Consider the following 20,427-nt stretch of genomic DNA (forward strand, 5'->3'; position numbering starts at 1 on the left):
GAAACAAGCCAAGGCATACGGCTTCCATTCCTTTTCTTGATCAGCTATCAGCCGTAGAAGCACACAGATCTTTACCAAATTACGGAATGTGGCGTGCAACGCCATGCTGCTTCTATTTGAGTTCTCCGGGTCTGGCGCAAGGCTGAGTTCTATCTCTAGATTGACATTCTATTATCGTCCAACAGAGTGTGAGAAACAGCCCGTTGGCGGCCAAACTCCCACGGCATGTGGGCTTTCACGCCAGGTCTAGATCGATCGAGAACCTCGGGGGTGATGGCTTTGGCTCTCGGGCAGGTAACCGTGCGTCCTGGGGAAGGCGAGAGAGACCGTCGAAAGGAAGAAGTAGGTGTCTTCTGCCAGAGTCTTGACATTCTCTACTCTGTAATGCCTTCCATGACAAGAATCAATGTCACAGTTGAACGAGTACGTCGGAAGAGCCTCTCAGGGCGTCGGTCGAGCCAAGTCAACCTCCAAGACCTTCCAGCCGGCTTCAGTCTCCTGCCACCGGATGCCGAGATATCCACGGCGTCTGAGCAAAACTGGAGGCAGGTCTGCGCGGTTCCCCGTCGATCCTCTTCCTAGATAGCATGGCCCTATGACTGGTCTGTAGACTGGAAGAAACCCCGGCCGAGTGGCCGCCTGCTGAAAGTTGCAGGCTCCAGATGAATGGGAGGGGGGCTGCGAAGGCGAAGACGCACCGACGAATTTCGAGTCCTCTTCGACTGCTAGGGCGTTCGAGATTTCTTAGCCCGGCTGCGAGCTTAGTGTCGGCGAAAATCCCAGCAAGAGCTCAAGTTCCTGCATAATTACGCAGCAGCAGAAGCAAACGGCGGGGTCGGATGCATTGCAGGAACTCCCCAATGTGTCGATGTGCGTACGCAGGTCCGAAAGGGCTGCATCCCAGCAATGATCCGTAGATGTATGTAGTGAACAGGACATTTGGGGCTCGAACACCTCACAGGGAATGCCAATGGTCGCCTTGGTAGAAGGCTCTTTGCTTGGCCCGTGGCTGGGTGCTCCTTCTGATGTTTTTCAAGAGAGCCAAGGCTGCTGGTGCAGTACTCTCGGGATTCGTAGCTCGCTGGTGAAGCCAAGATGCCGAGCAAATCTGTGTGCGATATCGATCCATTGCGTGGCCGTTTCAGCTGTCGGTCGAGAATTCGTAAGCCGAATAGACTATCGCATTCCATGTCTATGGTTAAGCTCGCGGCCGGCAGCGTCTTTCTGCCCTCGAACATTTGATATGCCAGACTTCTCCCGTGTTATCGTCACTGTCACTGAAAGACCTGGGAGACAAAAGCCTTCTCATCCTACATATAGAGATGCACTTCTTGATGCATCTCTTTATTCTTGGTCCGTCCAATGTTTCCAGAAGTCACCCGTTGATGAGCAGACCATAGACACTCCCCTCGCCTCCCCAAGCTGTTGAGAGCCGTCGTAATATGCCTCCATGTCGATCAACTGGATGCATCAAGATGAAGCGTACATCATGCAAAGCACTACGTTGAACGCTCTCCATTGCCTCTGACTGTGGCTCAAGCGGCAATGAGTGCAAGACTGGAACAAGACTTTCATTCAGTCTCTCAACCTCTTTGGTCAGACCTGTCGAACTGTTGAAGTCAGGATCTAATCTCCAACGTTTATATTGAAGTGAATGAGAAAGCCTTGCCATCCGATCATGTCTATCGAGAGCTGTGGGGAGACGTCAAGTCGGTCCATAGTACGGGACACCTGGCTGAGCCGTGCGAGCCATGGAAGAGCCTGGCACTGCACTGGCACTACCTTGCCTCTCGCTTTCGCATGACGTTAGGATTCGAAGGAACGAGGCTTTCTCATGCTGCCACAAGCGTATAGAGATACAGTGATCTCGGCGCGGTCTCATAACCGGTGGTCGTCAAAATTCGAGAGGGTGAGCAACCGATCTACGTTGTCATTCTGGCTCCCGGCCACTTGGTGGCAAAACTTCTTGCCTGCCTATTACTTGCAGTACGAATTTGGAAAACATCATGCTTCTGCATCCTGCAGGCTTCGACGCATCTTCAACGAGCAGGGCCGAGAGAGTTTTGACTTTTCTTAGACAGAGTTTGGGCACACAGAACCAGCCACATAAATGACCAGCCACTCGGATGTGGCTGTGGGGTCAGATATCAACTCTGCATGGAAGGCGTGACGAGCAAACTTTACAATCACTCACATGCATTCAAAGCATACTACTTACAGTTTGGAAACTCATTCACAATAGTGGTTGTTAAGGGCGAAATATTTCTTGCAGATGGTAAATATATTTTCCCTATCGGAAGGCATCATGCTTTCATGTCCTCATACTCATCTCTCTACATACAGAAGGGGTCCAAAATATACTCAAAAGAATAAAATCAGCTCAGGTGCTGCTACCGAAGGCCGCGAGATGATTGATTGTCTAAGCACGGACAAGGGTGAGGCCGTAGGTGGACAGGATCTCGTTGACCGGCTGGAAGTAGGTGGTACCGCCGGAAGTGCAGTCGCCGGAACCTCCTGAGGTGACACCCTGGGCCTGGGCGCCAGAGTAGAAAGAACCACCAGAGTCACCGGGCTCGGCGCAGACACTGGTGCGGGTAAGACCGGTGACACGTCCCTCGGAGTAGTTGACAGTGGCACCGAGGGCGCCGACGGTACCGCAGAAGACACCGGTGGTGGAGCCGGAGCGGCAGATGGAGGCGCCGACAGCGGAGGCGGTGGAGCCGGAGACGGGGAGGTCGCCACGTCCGTATCCGTCAATGTAGCCACGGAGGGTGGTTCCGGAGACGGTGCGGATGTAGGACATATCGGCAGAGCCGGGGAAGACGGAGCCAGAGAAGGTTCCGAGGGAGGCACCAGCGGAGGTGGTGGCAGTGTCGCCGGCGCTACCGCAGTGACCGGCGGAAACGAAACCGGTGGTGACGGAGAAACCGATGGAGCAACGAGCGGCACGGTTGATGAGGTAGGCATCACCACCGAGGACGGTGGCGAAGGTGGAGGGCATCGACGCAACGGTGCGGACCTCGAACTCGCCGGCGGCGAGACCGACCTCCTTGGCGAGGGACTCGGCGGTAGCGGTGCTGCCGGCAAGGGACTCGATGACGAGCTTGTTGGCGGCGACATCGACGAAGTAAGAAGCGATGCCAGAAGAGGCGGAGGCCTCGTCGCGGCGGGCGGGGGCCTCGATGTCAACGGCATCGAGAGCGGCCTTGGCCTCCTCGAGCTTGGAGAGGGGGTTGGCGAGGATGACGGGGGTGGCACCGGCGGAGGTGACATCGGCAACAAGGGCCTCGTCAGTGACACCGACCTTGAGGGTGGTGCCGTCCTCGGAGATCCAGGCACCGGCGAAGCCAGCAGAGCCCTTGAGGGACTCGACGACATCGGCGGAGCGGTGCTCGAAGGCGACGCGCTTGGTGGCAGCCTCGGCATCCAGACCGAAGTCGCGCTTCATGGCGGCCAGGATCTTGGGGTGAAGGCTGGTCGCGGCCGAGGTGGGGGCACCGTAGGCGATGGGCAGGACCATGGCCAGGAAACCGAGGAACTTGGTGAGCTCCATGATTGGCGTTCTGAAGAGGTAGACAACGGGGTGGATGGGAAGTGAGGTGAGTCTAGGAGGCTGCTGAAGAGTCAGATGAGTCTAGAGTGCTGATCAAAAAAAGCTTCCAGATTGAACGACAAGATGCAAACTTATATACTAGTCTTGGCTCAAGGATCGTGACGAGAATCATGGTCTTGTTGTTTGCTAACTTGCTACTCAAGATGGAGTCCTCCATCGCCCCAGCCATCGTGGAACTCCTCCTTCCCAATTCGCCTCCAAGCCGGCCTGTGATGTTATCGTAAGTTTCCTTGATTCCAGCTGGGCCTTCCTCAACAGGCACATCAGAAGACAATGGCCCCGCGATGTCACCGCAGACTTCCAAGAGATCAGCGGAACTTCCTCACTAGGCACTTCGGACGACATCTGCACTGCAATGTCACCGCAGGTTTCCCCGGTATCAACAGGGCGTTCCACAAGGAGCTCTCGAAAAGATATCCGCCCTGCGATGTCACTGCAGCCATGATATCACCAGAGCTCCCGCCGCCTTCCTCAAAAGGCACTTGAGAAGGGAGCTACCCCGCGAAGTGCTAGCAGTGTTAGTCGGGTGAGTCCTTCAAGGTGTCTTTGGAGGCTACCGCCTACCCCGCGATGCGATGGTATACGCATTGCTAAATAGGAAGGAGTACAAGATCCTCAAGATAGGAATCAGGTTGGGCGTGTTGGGGGCAACGGTTGGGGAGCACGGGAGCTGTTAGCCTGCTCAGCAATAAGGTGCAGGATCTCTTGGCCCGGCACTGGGTCTCGCCAACTCACGCCTCTCACGCTTGTTTAAGTTTGGCATTATGCTTAAATGAGGTGCAGATCATCGGCTTCGGAGCGGCTGTATCTTCAGATTCGGAAGGCCAACGGGAACATGCTCGCCCGCATCGGAGATGTACAGCGCCGGACGGCCAGGCGACTAAGTAATTCGCCCATGAGGCTTTCGGTCGGCCCTCTCTTCGGGAAGGTAGCATGATGGCTTACAGACCCGAGCGTATTAGGAAGGCCAAGAGGGGGCCGCGGAGGACGGAGGTAGGCCGTGGAAACATCAAGTGCGGGTGTGAGGTCGTGGTCCAACCCATGTATCGAGGAAACGACTGGGAGATGAATGGCAGGCGTTGAACAACTGGTGTCTTGGCGCGGCAATTCTCCACCTCTTAGAGGTTTGCCGGCGCATCCAACCTATCAAGCGCTGCTACCCTACTATCTCTTGGCGTCTGACGAGCAGCTCGCTTGCTTGGGAGGATGCTCTTTTGGTCAGGCGACTGGCGCTTAGAAACTTAATCTCGAGTACCTGGATGGATCGAAGACATATGCAGAGTTGTCGACTATGAGTGCCGTGGGCAGTTGCAGAAGACAAGAAGTAATAGCTGTGGTGTTGATGCTTAGCCACAACAGCTACCTACACCCGTGGGACCCGGCATATTATGCCCAGCTTCGTAGACGGCCCGTTCCGGACAATAAGCAGAGAAATCCTCCGAGGGCACAGCAGAAGCACGTAATGTTGCAAGAAGAAACGCTTGTAAAGGTAGATGCTTCAATTTCAAAGGATGCTGTTCAGTTGTCTCTCTCATAGAGAATCGTTGACAACGAGGAATGTAAGTGCGACATCGTGTTACTGAGGGATGCGGGGGTAATCCGAGAGAGTAATGAGCAACGGCCTTTGCTACGTCCGGCCTTGCAGAATCCTGCACGGACCTTGCGGAGTCTGGCGACAAACCGAAATTTGGCTGCGACGAAATGGCAAGAAGTGGAAGGTTGGCAAATGCTGTTTGTTTTGTGGATGAATCGATGAATGGGGAAGCTGTGAGTTATATCAAAAGTGGGCAGATACCAACTCTTGGCATTTCCCTTTGTTGACGAATTGGCATCAGAGGATTCTTCCTTTTTATGATGCTACTGTAGTACAGAGTAAGTAATCAATAACACCTCACGTCACATGTCTGGAAATCCCACATGCAGTTCTCAGCAATGCCAACACTTTTGAGACCTAAATTGCATTACTTGGATAATTCGCCTCCGCGATAAGCGCAAAGTGGCTGGCCAGCTTCAACGATCAGGTTATCATCAGATTCATTACTGGGCTGCTAAGCCATAGTACTCACCTTTGGCCTTCACGTCCACTCTCGAGCGACTTGAATTTGCCGGTATGCGAGAGTTGATTCTCTGATACTGCTACGTAATGACTGCTGTGTGATGGTATAGATTCCTACTCGCTTCTAGAGCTTCCTCATTAGAGAGGCCTTCGGGCGACCAGCCTTTCCAACGGCGATGACAACTTGACAGACATTGTCATCCGACTCACCCGAGTATTCGTCGCCGCCAATTCCAAGCCTCACTCTCTTTGACGTTGTCGAAGGTCTTGCTGCACGCCAAATCAATTCCCTCAAACACCTGGCAACACGGCGTCGACTGCGTTCTGGAACGACAGCAGACAGAGGGATTGCAGAGAACCCTCGACCGTGATGTGGGCGTGAAGTCGGTTTCTATTTCCGAGTGACGCTCGGAGCAGAGCCAAGAGCGCCTCGCCCCCATCTCTCCGTCTTGGCGATAATCAACCGAGAATGGAACTTTGGGGAAATAGTGGCGTCGCGTAGCGTTATTCGACGGGAGCAAAAGGGAAATTGAGTGGTGGCTGCAGGAGTTTCAGGGCAACAGACGGCGCCAAGTTTCCCCTTGGCCCGCCCCTGTCCTTTGCATCTGGGCAGTACAGTAATAGTGGGCACGTGCGCGACTGGAAATGTTCCAGACTCTTATATCCATCACGGCTTCAGCGACGGAACTTCCCTCTCGGTAACTAACGGTAGATGGCTTTGAGCGGGCAGTGAGTGAGACGTACTGGAACCTCTGAGGGGGTTCTTGAGAAATCTAGGCCTAGTTCTGAAACTATTCTTCATGTAGAAATGGACTGGTGAAAGAGTGATCCAAATGATGCTGAGACCTTGTCAGCCACTTCGTGGCGAATGCGGAGGCTTGATTCATATGTGCTTGTTCTGTGGCACAATATCCCACATCTCCTCATGAGATGTGACCACATCAATCAGTACAGTTCATAAAGCTCTGATCCTAAATGTTCCAACCTAATGGGAGTAAAAGGTGAGATGTCATAGCATGAGTTGGTCGCCAGCTCACATGACAGAGACAACAACAGGGAATTGACATATGCAAGCTTTGCAGATCTCTAGACGACTTCTGCCTACGCCCTTACATTCGTCTTACAGGTGCCTATTCTCGATAGAGTAAGGAGAAAGATAATCGAGAAGTCAATGGTGTATAAGTAACACAATTCAAGTGATTCTTAATGAAAATGCAGTTTCATGTGAACACTCTTAGTTAGTAAGAGCTTCATATTGGTCGGGAAAGCTTTCTATGGACATTCAAGGCTGAATACAAGATCTCAAGGCTGTAGGAGCTGAGGAGGGATTCCAAGTCGGATTTCTAGAAATACAATGTTGCCAGGCGTGAATGTCGTTGAAGCTTCTAGACAACTCATGCTTAAAACAAATCTTTCTAGTGCAACATATCGAAAAGTACTTATTCGAATATAAGTAAGTAGATGCTAAATAGCCGAATTGAACATCATCTGACAGTCAATCCTGATACATTATCGACTTACACATAAGTCACGCGGAATTCCAAATAACGTCCTAAATTGTCCCCTCAATTATATTCGGTTCAGAATTGTATCATAATTTACGCCCAACCTCCGCCAAGTAACCTTCAGCTTCTAGACAGCCAACCGGCAAGAAGCAATGATAGAAAAAACCGAGCAGTCGCCATGTTCCGAAGATGGTCATCAAATCATCGTGGTCCCCTCTGAGCCGTCTCCCGCGTACTCAATGTCATCTACGCCATGGCGTGAGCCTGAGCCCGGCGAAGCGCCTTGGAAGAGTCAGTCATGGGCAGGAGATATCCGAGATCTCGAAGATCAACTGAAAGAACTCCAAGCGGTAACTTGAAACCTAAGCCTTCCCCAGTCCCCGCCTGTGGAGCTCGGAATTTTGTAAAGCGCACTTACTAACGTACAAATGTGTAAAGGAATACGAAGGGTACGTTGCTCGTGCTCAGAAATACGTGCTGATGCAGATGGAGGAGATGGAGAGGTTGGCCAAGGAAATCCGGCATCTCCATCAGGAACTGGACACCGCGAAAAAGGTCAATGACATCGAGAAGATGCAGCGCCAGAACGCGTTGACTCTTATTGATGCCGCTAAGCGGGAACTTGGCGTTCCCACCAGCAACTACAACTCCAAGACGTCATTCATGAGGGTACTGGCTACATTGGGCTTTTCTCGCCGTGAGTGATCCTGTCAAAAGAAAGATGTTTGGTACGGAGAAGGGAATGCGGGTCGGGTGGGCGCCAAAATCTGCGTGATAGTTATAATTTGATATTCCTCGAATTAGACGATGGCCTATTGCTCGATCATAAAACCCGAACTTTGTGACCACGTGAGAACGTCATGCATATCCATAGGTAAATCAGATACAAGATCTGTTTTTCCAGCATCTGAACTTTTCATGTTGGGCACCTGGCGGTAACAGCATCTCCATTGATGCCCTCACGTAGGCCACGCGAATAGGCTTCGAATACTACTTGGGGAAAGCTGGGCAATCACCAGACGAACCTATCCATCATCTCGTCACGGCATGTTTTGACAATGGCATGTATTACCCTGTCCCTCTCATTAAGAACGACAGAATCGCCGAAAGACTACAGTCTATGTTGAGCGAGGCTTACGCTGAATAGGCGGCTGGGCTGGTTCTGTTTATTGACAACGAATAGCTGCAACTTCTACTGCAATAGTCCATCATCACTTGTGTTGAGAGGGAAAGAAGGAACCTTGCGGCGGGCTTGGGACATGCGTTCCGCGAGACCAAGTCGTTATTCTCCACCCCTGTGCCTATTATTGTTTTCGCAGGTACTTGTAGTTAGTCGCAAGGCACTTTTTCATTGTGATACAAGCGTTATTGTTTGTGTGTCTAAAACAAGTAGTTACTAACTTGAGGCAGCGGATCACTTTCAGTCTCTCTAGGTTTCAACCTTCTACACGTTACCTTACCTATGCCTTCTTTAACGACTTGGGTATCTACCTCATTACGATCCTCCTTTTCTCACCGGCGTGCTTGACCATCGCCAACCACCCTTCTACTTTACGACTTGATCCACTGCCGCTCTACTCAATTTCTTCCGATGTACATGCGCGCCATCCAATCCTGACTGCACAGGTTGGTTGGATGACCACGGGGGCGCAGTGTAGCCCTCCAGATGACGGCCGTAGCCTTTGCGAAAGCGGTTTGGTCCACAGACGTCGTCGTCTGAGTCGGATACCTCATAGCCCGGCTCGTACTAGTCGGGTTGCTCCGCCACCAGCCTTCTTCGGTGGGCTCGCTCAACTTTCAGGTACTTCTCCGGGTTGATCTCGTAAGGCGGGTACTTGGGGTCAAGAATCCGCGTGTAGAAGGCGACAGGGTCGTCACGGAAATAGTAGCCGGCCATCATGTCATCCCAACCGGCCCACCAATTCTCGTCTATTCTCTCCGGTGACTCCAGATGAAGGATTGTGACAGTTTCCAGACGCTCCATGTGACGTAGCTCTGAGCAATAGTTGTAGTAGAACAACTCGCAGTCTGTTCCAAGAATGATGACCTTGCGCATCGTCGGACATTCAGCTTGGCGTGAAAGCGCTGGAGATGCGTCCGAGATTCGAGGCAGGTGCGAAGTAGGGGAGGCGACGGCGCAGATGATGGCTAGGGGCACTGCCTGTAGGCAGGTGGTTCTTCGCCGTACACAATCTGGCGGGGTTCCATGGCAAGCTCCCTGATGCGTTGACGCACTTCGAGGTGGAGCAGGGGAAAGCAGTCAAAAGTGGGCATCGTGGACCGCTACGAGCCAGATATGGGTTACTGTGGAGGCTCAATCTGACTGGGAGAATAAGCTAGAGGCGCAAAGGTGGTGATGATTGGAAGAGTGAAGTTGGGGTTTTTCCCTCTGTCTCCATAGACGGCCCAGTGATATATAGATCTATGGGTCTGACTGCGCCGCACACAGCCAACTTCCCAAGCAGGTTAGCAATACTGACCAGGAACACGTCCAACATAGGCTCAACTTGGCTTGAGACTAGTCAATGGAGCTTAAATCATCTTCAATCCTCGAAGCCGGATGCTCTCATCGGGGTTCAGTCCTGGGTTATAAACAGAGCCCCTCAAATAGGTATCGTATTCCCTCCATTCTTATCAGTCCATGTTTTTAAGCCGGCTCTAGTTTCCTTGCGATCGCCAATCCCCTTTCTGAGACCTTTGCCATATTGCAGCAGTTTTCTTGCAATCTTACTTGACCATTGCCAGATGCTTTTCGATTGTCATTACCACTCCACTTATGCCAAGTATCGCCTTGGGCCACTTGTTGAGCAGCCCATATTTGGTTCCTACTGGGATATAAAGTCGAGGCCTGAATTGATTAACACGCAGCTGGCTTGCCATGCCCCTAGACTTGACGGCCATAAACTGCTCCCTGCCGCATAACTTGGAGTGATCACCACACCCTGCCCGTATTGCTACCCATACTTGATCATCGAACATATAGTGTTTCTTGTGTTCTCGCCCTGTTTTCACACCTACATCCAGTTATAAATACCTCAGAGAACGTAATCAGTGAAGGTGTACATCTCTCAACAGAGCTTTCCATCGTCGTTTTTCCATTCGCACTCGCCCACTCACTCATCTTGATCAGAAGAATCATATCAGCTTGTACAATAGCCCTCGGTCTTCACCGTTGTGATCGTTCCCTACTCTATGCACATTGGCTGCAACAGATACACCAATGTGAGCAAATAGTGATCCAAGGCGGAAGTATACACCTCAACGACAACCGCCTACTCAAGTCATTCAGCTTCATTAACAACCGTCCGATCGACACAAGCCTCAAGCAACAACATCAGATTGAGAGCAAACACCCCCATCGACCGATCTCCAACATATCAAACAGCCCCCACTGATATCCGCCTGTACGGAACCTCCTCTATCAACGTCACATCGTCCCGAGTATCATCGCTCAAAGAAAAGCCGGCTGCACCCCCGCTCATATATTCCGGCCCCACCGGATCCGCGATCGCGGAAGCAGGGGGAATGTTACAATGACCCTCACACCTCAGACACCCTATCAAAACCCCATCGGCTCAAGATCGGCTCGACCACCACCCCGCAACAAGCTCGACGTTCACCATTATTTCGATCAGAGGGATCGAAAGCCCAATACACCTCCCAGCCTCGCAACAAGAAAGCCAGACTCACAACTCACCAGCCCTCCAAAAGCTCAACCACCGAAGCGCACACACAACCACCACAACCACAATGCCCTTCCCCTCCAAAACAACCCTCATCACAGGCGCGACATCCGGCATAGGCCTCGCCCTCGCCGAGCGCCTAATCGCAAACGGCACCTTTGTCATCGCCGTCGGCCGCCGCGAAGACCGCCTCGACGCCCTCGTCTCCGCCCACGGCGCCGATAAAGTCGCCGCCGAGCCGTTTGATATCGCCGACCTCGCGGCCCTGCCGGCGTGGGTCGAGAAGTGAGTTTACCTCGTCTCTACATCCTCTCCGTCATGAAAGCACGGCAACGTCACCAGAGATACCTCAACTGCCAGCCCCCTCCATCCCACATATCGACAACATGCTAAAACTAACAAACCATCCAGAATAACATCAACCCACCCAACCCTAGACACAATCATCCTCAACGCAGGCATCCAGCGCAGCATAGACTTCACTTCCCCCTCCACAATCTCCCTCCCCTCCGTCTCAACAGAGCTAATAACAAACTACCTCGCCCCAATCCACCTCATCACCCACTTCCTCCCACACCTCCAATCTCTCAACACCAGCATCAGCACCGCTCGAACAACGACATCCATAATCCTCGTCTCCTCGGGCCTTGCCCTCGTCCCGATCCCCCGCTGCCCAAACTACTGCGCCACCAAATCCGCCCTCCACTCCCTCGCCTGGTCCCTCCGCGCCCAGCTGCAGTCGAGCCCGTCCTCCGCCCACGTCCGCGTCATCGAGGTCGTCCCGCCCGCCGTGCAGACGGAGCTGCACTCCCAGCAGCCGGACCTGGTCGCGGCGGGCCAGACCAACTTTGGTATGCCTCTGGAAGAGTTCACCGATGAGACCTGGGCCGCGCTCGAGAAGGGGGAGGAGGATGAAATCATCGTTGGGCCGGCCAAGAATCTTGCTCACGTCGAGACGGACAAGAAAAAGATGTTTGACAAGATGGCGGAATCATTCAAGTCGGGCAACAAAGCATAGACTAAATAGGGTTACGCACCGTACAACTTGGTTATAATCAATCACTTGGCGCTGTTAATATGGACAAATCAAATGTTGGGCATCAATCTGTATTGTGCCTATTGCTATGCTAACTACGTTCCTGTCCTGTCAGCCGCCATCATCATGATCGTCGGGGCGACTTTCCAGCCAGCGCCGACGAAACGACTGCGAATTTGTGTTTGCCTTAGATGTAGAGAATTCCCACGAGGACCTTAAAGAGAAAACGAAAAGCAAGCGTCTCACGTCGTCCGGGCTCATCCGATTCCATCTCAGGAAATTGTTCCGAGTCCCGTCGCGCAGAACCAAAGTTCCATGTTCACTTAAGAAGAAAGAAACCCAAGCTTGGCCCAAATCTTTCCTTACTCCCCTGCCCCAATGGTATATCTTTCTCTCGATCCGTCCAGCTCCAAGACTGTTGTGAGTCTGTGAGGTGTTGCTTGTCCAGAGCCATGCGAGAAATATCAGTAGCGAGAGGCTGTCGATAATCCCATGACTTGGTTAAGAATGTAAAAGAAGTGAAAATGAATTTGTGAGTCAACCAAGCCTCGGATGCTGAAATGTAAAATGAGCCACCTAACCCTTTGAAAAGAACACCATATGATTCGTAAGAGCGCACCAGACCGTCCAACCCATCGTTCAATCCTGCAGGGTATGGGGACGAGGGTCAACCTCCCCCTCATGCAGGTCGTCAATAAGGAAAGACATAGGTGTGCATAGTCGTCGTAACGTCCGGGGACCAACAAGTCTACGCAAGAATGCCGCTCTTGCGCTTCTCGGCGCTGGTCAAGACCAGCATGGGCGCCTTGCGCTGTCCGTCCGCTACTTCAACACCGGCGCGTTGGGCCGAGTTCTTGAAGACGCTGGCGAAGCTGTTCTCGCCGCTCTCGTTGCTGCCAATGCTGTCGACACTCTTGCGAGTTCTTTGACGGGAGCTCGGGCGGTCGGAGCCAATAGCTCCCCAGCTGCCGTTGGTCGAAGTTCTTGAGCTAGGCAGGGAGCAGTCGATATCGCCGGCAAGGCTGCCGGATCCACTGCGACCAGAGTCGGACTCATTGTCGGTGATGGGGGTACCAGACTCTTCCTCAGCACTCTCTGAGACCGGGCTCATGCTACCATTGGAACTGCCTGGACCCTTTCTACGCTCACGTCCAGCACGGACAAGGTTGTGAACTGCAGATCGGCGGGCGCGGGTGGCAAAGTTCTTGCTGCCCTCCATCTTTGCAATGGGCTTGGCCTTCAACTCCTCGATGGAAGGAGGTCCACGAGGCTGACGAATGGGGTGCTCGCCGGCGCGTCCCTGACCGGGCCCGTAGCCGCCGGACAAAGGAGTCAACGGGAAAGAGGCCGTTTTGGGACCAGCAGACTTGGGAGGCTCTTGGGAAGGCGAGAGGCTGGCCTGGTTGTTACCGTTCAGAGCAAGCGACATGACCTTCTTATGGCCACGGCGAAAGGCATTCGCCGACGGGGGAGGCAGAGGAGCAACCTCAGAGGGTGACTCGTAGCGCTTGGGAGGGGTTGTAGTACGATACGGAGTGGCGTGGTTCTCGGGAGGAGGGGACACCTGGACGCGAGGAGCTTGCTGCTGCTGCTGCTGCTGCTGTTGCTGTTGCTGCTGCTGAGCCAAGGCGGCGTATATCTGAGTCAGCTGAGCCTGCTGGTCGATTTGCCCCTGGTCAATGTAGTAGCCTTGTTGACGGGTAACGGGGTCGTAGTACGTGTAGACCTGTTGCTGAGGCTGCTGCATCTGTCCCATCATCGACTGCTGGATGCTCTGAAGCTGTTGCTGCTGCTGGTACATGGCGAGCTGTTGCTGCTGAATCTGTTGCTGGGCGCCTTGCAAATTCAGCCCCTGGAATTGTTGAGCGGCGGCTTGAACACTGAGAAGCTGTTGCTGAAGACGCTGCTGCTGCTGAGCAAGGTACATGTTGGTGGCAACCAGCTGGGCGTACAAGCTCGGGTCCATCTGTTCCTGCTCATCGAAGTGAATCTCAGGAGGAGCAAGAACCTGCTCAGCACTGTAATGCTGGCTGGAGGGAACAGACTGGTAGGCTTGCTGCTGCTGCTGCTGCTGCTGCTGACCAGCATACCGAGGAAGGGCTGTCTTGGGGCCGTTGTACTGGTTACCCTGAGCCTGGGCATACATGTTGGAGCTCAGGTTGTTGCTCCTAGCAGCAAAAGACTGAGACGTGGGCGAAGCAACGTTGGCGTTGTTGGTAGCGGAAAAGTTGGCGGCGGTAGCGGACTTCGGAGCGGTTCTCAAACCAGCAAGAAGATGGGAGCGGCTGGTACGGGGAGTAGGCGCCCCATTGTCGGCGGCGTTGCTGCCGGGAGTGGCGCTGGACAGCGATAGAGGCTTGACGGGGCCACCGCGGCGCGAGGCGAGACCTCCGCCAGGCATGGCGAGGCTGTTGCCCGAGGAGAAGTTTGTTGAGTTCATTTGAGCGAGACCGCCTGCGTCCATTGCTCAGACGGCAATCGATGTCGGTCGCGGAAATGAGTTGGCGGAATTGCCGGGTTATCCGAGTTGTCGAGACTCGGAAAATGAGAAATGGAAGCCTTGCAAGTGGCTGAGGCGACCAGGTCGAATTACAAGAAGGATAGTGGAAGAATGCGGAGCGCAGCCTGTCAAGAGAGATATTGTGATACTCGGTTGGCAGTTTTGTCCGTGAAGGCAGTTTTGTGTCCGAACGATCCTTGGGCGAAATCCGGAGCTAGTCCTGGAATCGTAGCAAAAGGCTGTCGACGGAGTTGTTGAAGGTGCCAAAAAGTCGAAATCCAAAAATCGGCAGTGTTTTGGATGATATCGATTGACGGCGTGGGTGGTGGGTGAGATTAGGTGGTCGCGTAACCGGGCGTCGAGGTCAAGGGAAGACAAAAAATGATTGTAATGATGAAAGAGTGGGCGACAATGTGATGCCGATGAAGATGTGTAGACAGCACTGGGGCGTCTGGAGACACTTGGCAAGAAGCGGTTATGGTCGAGGAAAGAGGTGTGGACCACAAAGAAGCAACTCTTCTTTGTTCAAGGCGCAAGCGAGAGGATTGTCGCTACAAGGTTGGCAGGAGAGAAAGTTAGGCAACTGTAGCTTCCTCAAGAAACCGAATAGTTGTGGGGTAGCTGCGAACCTGATGTGCCTGCGTCTGGGAGAGTTTGCGTTGCTATGCGCCGGATGGGACGGAGCGGTGCTGAAAATTAAGAAGTGGACTTTTTCTGATGTATTTGTTGCGAAGAAGAAACGGATGGACGAAGTCGAAGTAGAATACAGTCGATTAAAAAGTGTTTTCTCGGATAGTTTGGGTTGTTGTGTGTCGATGGTCTAGACAGGATGCAAAATGCACAATGCGATTGCTGGCGGATTGGTCCGGATTCCTTTTTGTTCCTTCTGATTTCGTCTCTTTCGGAGGATGAGGGAAGAATTTGGCATGCAGTGGTGGTGGTCGAGCGAAATTGCGTAGTGGTTGTGGTGAGCAAGCCTTCCAGAACCCCTGAAGAATTTGTGCGGTTGGTTGAAAAAATGATGCGAGACGGATCTCAAGAGAATGCGAAAGCTTTTTGGGCTTTGTGGGCTTTTTTTTGTCTTTCTTTTCTTTGAATTTTCTTTTTTATCCTTCCAAAAGACGACGACGATAACGAACAAATCGCAGACCAGAGCGGCGGGGGGAAAGAGGAGGGGGAGAAGGGTTGAAGGAGGGAAAAAAGAAGGGCGGTGAGCTAACGAGAGGAAGAGAGGGCAAAAGTAGAAGTAGAAGATGGAGACTGGCAGCGAGTGGACGGCAAGATATGGAGATGGGATGTGTGTGTGAGTGGTGCGTGTGGTGTGAGTGGATGGGTGGGTGCCGCGGCGGCGGCGTGGGAGGGAAGGAGTGGACGAAGCACAGGCAAGGAGGACAAGGGGTGGATGAAAGGTGTGGTCCAGAGGTGTGGGCAGCGGCGGCAGCAGGAGCACCCAGCAAAGAGAAGAAGGTAAGCAGTACCTACCAGCAAGCAGGAGCTGAGCACGAGCAATTGCAGCCCGGTCAGTCGCTGCTGCCAGTTTGAGAGAGAGTCCACTGAAGCAGGAGCAATGCAGTGGCAGGAGACACTCGCAATGGAACGGATAGGCAGGAGACGGGGGTGGGTGGAAGGTGGAGGAGAGAGGGGGGGAGGAGGGAACCAGACCAGGACGGGCCAGGGCGGCCAAGGCAGACAAGGATGTGAAAGGGCAGGCACCAAGCACCAAGCAGGTGCACCATCCAGGGGAGCCCAAAGAAAGTGGAGATGGGGGACAAGGCCAGGCCGCCAGACAAGGCCCAGGTCCTGCCAGGTCGATGGTCGTGATGCACACCACCCATAGTTCCACGGGGTCCACTTCCACACCCAACTCTACCAATTCAAGGCGAGCGCCTGACCAATCAAGATGGGTGGGGTCAGAGACGGGCGACAAAACGGGCCAATGATGTGATCAAGAACCGAGGACAAGGGTCTCTCGAGTGGGTCAACCATGCCATTTCACGCCAGATCCAGATGTACCTTTGCGCCTTACCTGAGTGCCTTCCTGTACCGCACCCTTTGACTTTTTTCCTTCCTTTTCATTTATGAAGATGCACTAGAAAGGATAGAGAGGTCCTGCTGTGTCTGCATCTGGACTTTCCATAATGGACAGACTCCACTTTCATCTATCCACCACAGCCTGCAGGAAGAAGGAGACAAGGAGGGCACCTACCAGCAAATACCAGAAAGATGAAGGCGAAGTTGCAAGGAGAAAAAAAACTAAATAGACTGCACGAATTTTACCAGTGCCACACGCAGAATTACCTGAATATTCCGTACGAATATCCGTGCCTCAAGTGTCAATCAGGGCAAGACCGCGTCGGCAATGCGGCGGCGGCCTGATGGGTCCAGCCGTGGCTTCATCAAAGTTGATTATCCAGTCGAGGAATGCGACTTGGTAACAAGGCACGGCCAGGGATGATGACTGACGGCAGCCGAGCAGCGATCCCATTTCTTTCTCGTTTTCTTCAGTTATTATTGATTATTTATTTTATTTTTTGCTTTCTTACTGGACACTCTATAGTATTATCCGCAACTCTACGTAAAAGCAAAACCATACGGATCAGGCACCTTACCTTCCACACGTCCATACCTTATACCATACCTGCGCGGGTCATATCCGGCAAGACTTGTCTGCTCGGTGCTGAGAGATTGCCCTGCCCCGTGTGTTTGTACATACCTACTTCAGTCGAACCACCCCGACCTGGAAGTTCGAGTTGACTCATGGTACAATGACTGATGCATTACCTCACGCCAGAGGACGGGATTCTAATCATTGACTCATTGCAAGCCTTAAGATAGGCACCTATGTAGGCATCTTAATGTGCATCGAGCATTGAAAATCATGAGGTGGCCATGTCAGGTGCTCTCTTGCTCTTCCATCACTCCTGCTTCGACCAAGGAAACTTCCTCATTCCGAGATCGAGGTACTGAGTATCCGACGGCGACCCCAACTTGGCTAGTCAATGTGATGAATGGAAGCCTTGTCGGCCAATCACCGCGTAGTCTTCCTTAGGCCAGGAGACGTGACTCGAGGTCAAAGGCAAAGTCGCCCCTCCATCTGCAACAATGTGCCGCCTTGGGCAAGTATCCTTTGTACCTTGTCTCTCGGTCTCTCCTCCTTCCTCAGCCCTCAGGAACTCAACTTCGTCTACGGAGTCCTGCGTACCTGTATGTACCTTACTGTTTGACAGTGTAGTAAGGTACCTTAGATACGGATACTCCGTAGAGTTCCTCGCATCCTCTGCCAGCTGCAAGTTCCAACTGCATCCGAGAGCTGTTGCGGGCCTCGCGTTTCTGGCTGCTGCATCCTGCACATCACTGGATTCTGTCACCATCGCCTTCTGCCTGTAGGTGAGTAGCTGCGGCTGCTTCTTGTTAACTGTTCACAATTCACATTTCTGCTCTGCAAATGTCATTGCACCTGTTTCCAGATTCTGGCCCAAGCATCCAAGCCATATGTGCACAGCTCATGCAGCAGTGCGATGCGTCCATCATGTCCAGCATCGAATCAAACCTACAGACACACAACACCACCACCACCACCAACCACCACCCTCCATCACACCCAGTGAGTGACCCAATCCCAAGGACCTTGGGCCCCAAGGGCGGTGGACCGGAAGGTTCGCAGCACTAATCCTTCGAGCTGGAGCATCATCATTCCACGGCCCTTCGCCCCGGCACTCGCTCAGACTCCCGCGCCATCACGGAGACCATCACCCGCTCACCATCCAACACGATCCAAGACATCCATCCAAGACAACAACCGCCTCTGGCATTCCGTCCCATCTGATGGGAATCTCTTTTCCCCCTTCCCCTTGCGACACAACATTGCCTTGCTTTGGGCTCTGGCTCTGGCTCTGGCTTTGGCATCGATTTTCGCCATCGCCATGTCCAAGAGGAATGACTTCTACTCCTCCTCCCGTCGTCTGTTCCAGCTTTCAGCTAGAGCACAAGCGAGTATCAACCCCATCGACTCCATCACTGCATCAGCAACAGTCTCATCGTGATACTGCTCTTGACCGGAACCCTCAACTCAAGGTGCCGAAAAGTACCTACGGATACATCTTGTGCCTCTGGTACTACACCACTACTACACTACCACAAAACCGCACGTCAATGCAAAGCACCATCACGCACCATCCACTCACCACTCTACCTACCACAGTAGTGTGCCACCCACCATTCTCCAAGTTCTGGCCGTTTTCAGGGGCTAAACTCTCGCTAGAGCCCGGATCGCTGGTCTCCCCGTCTATTGGGTCTACTGTGTAGCTCTCGTTCTCGCTCGCACCGCTACGTCGAACATGCTTCCATGCCACCATGCCTCCCTCTGGTCAAAATTACGATACCGGCCTTATGGAACATGCTCGCCATAGCATAACGTCTCGGTCCAGCTTGCATCAAGAACCATCCAATCCAAACAGGCGACCATTGGCCAGTGTCCAAGACTCCAGATCCCTTGCGAGGACCCCAACCTTTTCCCGTCTAGGTATTCTATTTCTGTGCTGATCAACACGGAGCCGAAGCTCGCCCACCTGGCATTGGGGGAATCCACCGCAAAACGCCGTCTCATCAATCAGCAACGATATCGACAGCCGTTCAAACATTGCCAAGGTGGCCTTTTTTTGCTGCAACACTAGAACAAGACTCTGGTGATCGATCCTTCACCACCTTCAGCCATAACGGCAGCAGCACCCGATCGGGCCCTGGCAAGCTCCCCACCCTTCAATTTGGGTGGCCTGGTCTCGGCGTCCTCGGAAACACAATAACACTTTTGCCATCTAGAGATGATTCGATGGCCATTGATATCCCGACCGCGGGTTGAATGCCTGGGTTCTGTCTCTATTGGGACCATGACTTCGACCACATTCATCAGGCCGTGTGGCTACTACAGACGATCGTGCTCGAGAATGATTGACATCGGCACAAAAAACGCTTCGCCGCACACTGGACGAAAGCAGATTGGCACCGACAACACGGCGGCGGCACCTCCATCCCCATGGCAAGCTTTGACTGCTTGGACCTCCTCCAGGGGGTTCCCCCGTACACCACACGATACTTTCCACTGATGCCGCATCTCCCGCCAAGGCTTCCCAACTTAATTATCAGCGACTCAACGGTAGTTCATCATTTCTTCGCAAACGCAAAAAGAAGAGGTCAATCCTATACGCCGTAATCTGTTCGCCTGAGGCTGAATAGCCCCGTTACTATTGCGCGTCTCTCCTCGCTCCTGTGGCTCTCCGGTCCTCCCGCTCTTTCCCCTCAAACAAGGGGGCATAAGGTCTGATGTAGTCCGCTCTTGGTTTCTCTGAGAAGCACGACAATCGGGGCAAGCGACATCAGCTGTTTCCGTGTCTCGCTTCCAGCATCTCCCTAACTCATTGTCTGTTGGCCCTGTTTCCCATCAGAAAGCTTAGGGAAGCCTGTTTCACCTCCTTCGATAACACGGTACATGGCGTCGTGGCACCTGTCCGCCTTTCTTTCGCTACACACCTCCACATGCCGAGGTACCCCGCCATCACGCAACGAGTCGTCGCTCAGAATAGCTCCTCGCCACCGGGCAGCCTGGTGACACAAGTGTGTCTCCCACTTCCCACCTGCTGGACTCGTCATTCTGCACCATGACTTTTCCGTTAGCCCAAACATGGTGGGAAGCTTCGCAGTAATGTTCCCAATCAACATGAAAATGTCTGGAAAGTCGATATGTTCCTTTACAACTCCACGGTGCCAGCTGGTGTCCTGAAGCTGGGATGACAAGCGTGCTTTCTCGTCAATCACTCAAGGCGGAACACGCTGGCGTAGCCAACTAGACCTTGAAAAGCCGTGTTGAGCCCTCATTCTCCGTCGCCCGCCCGGACCAAGCTACAATAATGGACAAGGAGGCGGACAGTGGCTACGATGCCAACGATGGGGCCTATATGAGATGGACCCACGAACTTGATGGATACGAACCTGTCTGCCACAGCGTCCGGCCACCCCAGGTTCTTACGGAGACTTTCCC

The 20,427-nt window shown here is 53.1% G+C and overlaps 7 protein-coding genes across 7 annotated transcripts; 3 read left to right on the forward strand and 4 right to left on the reverse strand.

Moving 5' to 3' along the window:
* Nucleotides 1–2,419: 2,419 nt before the first annotated feature.
* On the reverse strand, nucleotides 2,420–3,782 carry CABS01_14269 (trypsin; the record flags this gene model as incomplete). The annotated part of the gene is made up of 2 exons (XM_060547609.1): nucleotides 2,420–3,613; nucleotides 3,693–3,782. The coding sequence occupies 2 exons, from the start codon at nucleotides 3,780–3,782 to the stop codon at nucleotides 2,420–2,422; spliced, it is 1,284 nt and encodes a 427-aa protein (XP_060393508.1).
* Nucleotides 3,783–7,326: 3,544 nt separating this feature from the next.
* Nucleotides 7,327–7,879, forward strand: CABS01_14270 (uncharacterized protein; the record flags this gene model as incomplete). Its single annotated transcript, XM_060547610.1, has 2 exons — nucleotides 7,327–7,524; nucleotides 7,613–7,879. The coding sequence occupies 2 exons, from the start codon at nucleotides 7,327–7,329 to the stop codon at nucleotides 7,877–7,879; spliced, it is 465 nt and encodes a 154-aa protein (XP_060393509.1).
* Nucleotides 7,880–8,921: 1,042 nt separating this feature from the next.
* CABS01_14271 (uncharacterized protein) lies at nucleotides 8,922–9,230 on the reverse strand (the record flags this gene model as incomplete). The annotated part of the gene is made up of 1 exon (XM_060547611.1): nucleotides 8,922–9,230. The coding sequence occupies one exon, from the start codon at nucleotides 9,228–9,230 to the stop codon at nucleotides 8,922–8,924; it is 309 nt and encodes a 102-aa protein (XP_060393510.1).
* A 1,694-nt stretch (nucleotides 9,231–10,924) lies between these two features.
* CABS01_14272 (short chain dehydrogenase) lies at nucleotides 10,925–11,875 on the forward strand (the record flags this gene model as incomplete). Its single annotated transcript, XM_060547612.1, has 2 exons — nucleotides 10,925–11,142; nucleotides 11,269–11,875. The coding sequence occupies 2 exons, from the start codon at nucleotides 10,925–10,927 to the stop codon at nucleotides 11,873–11,875; spliced, it is 825 nt and encodes a 274-aa protein (XP_060393511.1).
* A 766-nt stretch (nucleotides 11,876–12,641) lies between these two features.
* On the reverse strand, nucleotides 12,642–14,357 carry CABS01_14273 (uncharacterized protein; the record flags this gene model as incomplete). The annotated part of the gene is made up of 1 exon (XM_060547613.1): nucleotides 12,642–14,357. The coding sequence occupies one exon, from the start codon at nucleotides 14,355–14,357 to the stop codon at nucleotides 12,642–12,644; it is 1,716 nt and encodes a 571-aa protein (XP_060393512.1).
* Nucleotides 14,358–15,913: 1,556 nt separating this feature from the next.
* On the reverse strand, nucleotides 15,914–16,228 carry CABS01_14274 (uncharacterized protein; the record flags this gene model as incomplete). The annotated part of the gene is made up of 1 exon (XM_060547614.1): nucleotides 15,914–16,228. One exon carries the CDS (start codon nucleotides 16,226–16,228, stop codon nucleotides 15,914–15,916), a length of 315 nt encoding a protein of 104 aa, XP_060393513.1.
* A 1,610-nt stretch (nucleotides 16,229–17,838) lies between these two features.
* CABS01_14275 (uncharacterized protein) lies at nucleotides 17,839–18,436 on the forward strand (the record flags this gene model as incomplete). Its single annotated transcript, XM_060547615.1, has 2 exons — nucleotides 17,839–17,997; nucleotides 18,173–18,436. The coding sequence occupies 2 exons, from the start codon at nucleotides 17,839–17,841 to the stop codon at nucleotides 18,434–18,436; spliced, it is 423 nt and encodes a 140-aa protein (XP_060393514.1).
* Between the last annotated feature and the right edge of the window lie 1,991 nt (nucleotides 18,437–20,427).

Source organism: Colletotrichum abscissum (assembly GCF_030869225.1).
Source record: "Colletotrichum abscissum strain IMI 504890 chromosome Unknown Scaffold_52.1, whole genome shotgun sequence".
Lineage (NCBI taxonomy): Eukaryota > Fungi > Ascomycota > Sordariomycetes > Glomerellales > Glomerellaceae > Colletotrichum > Colletotrichum abscissum.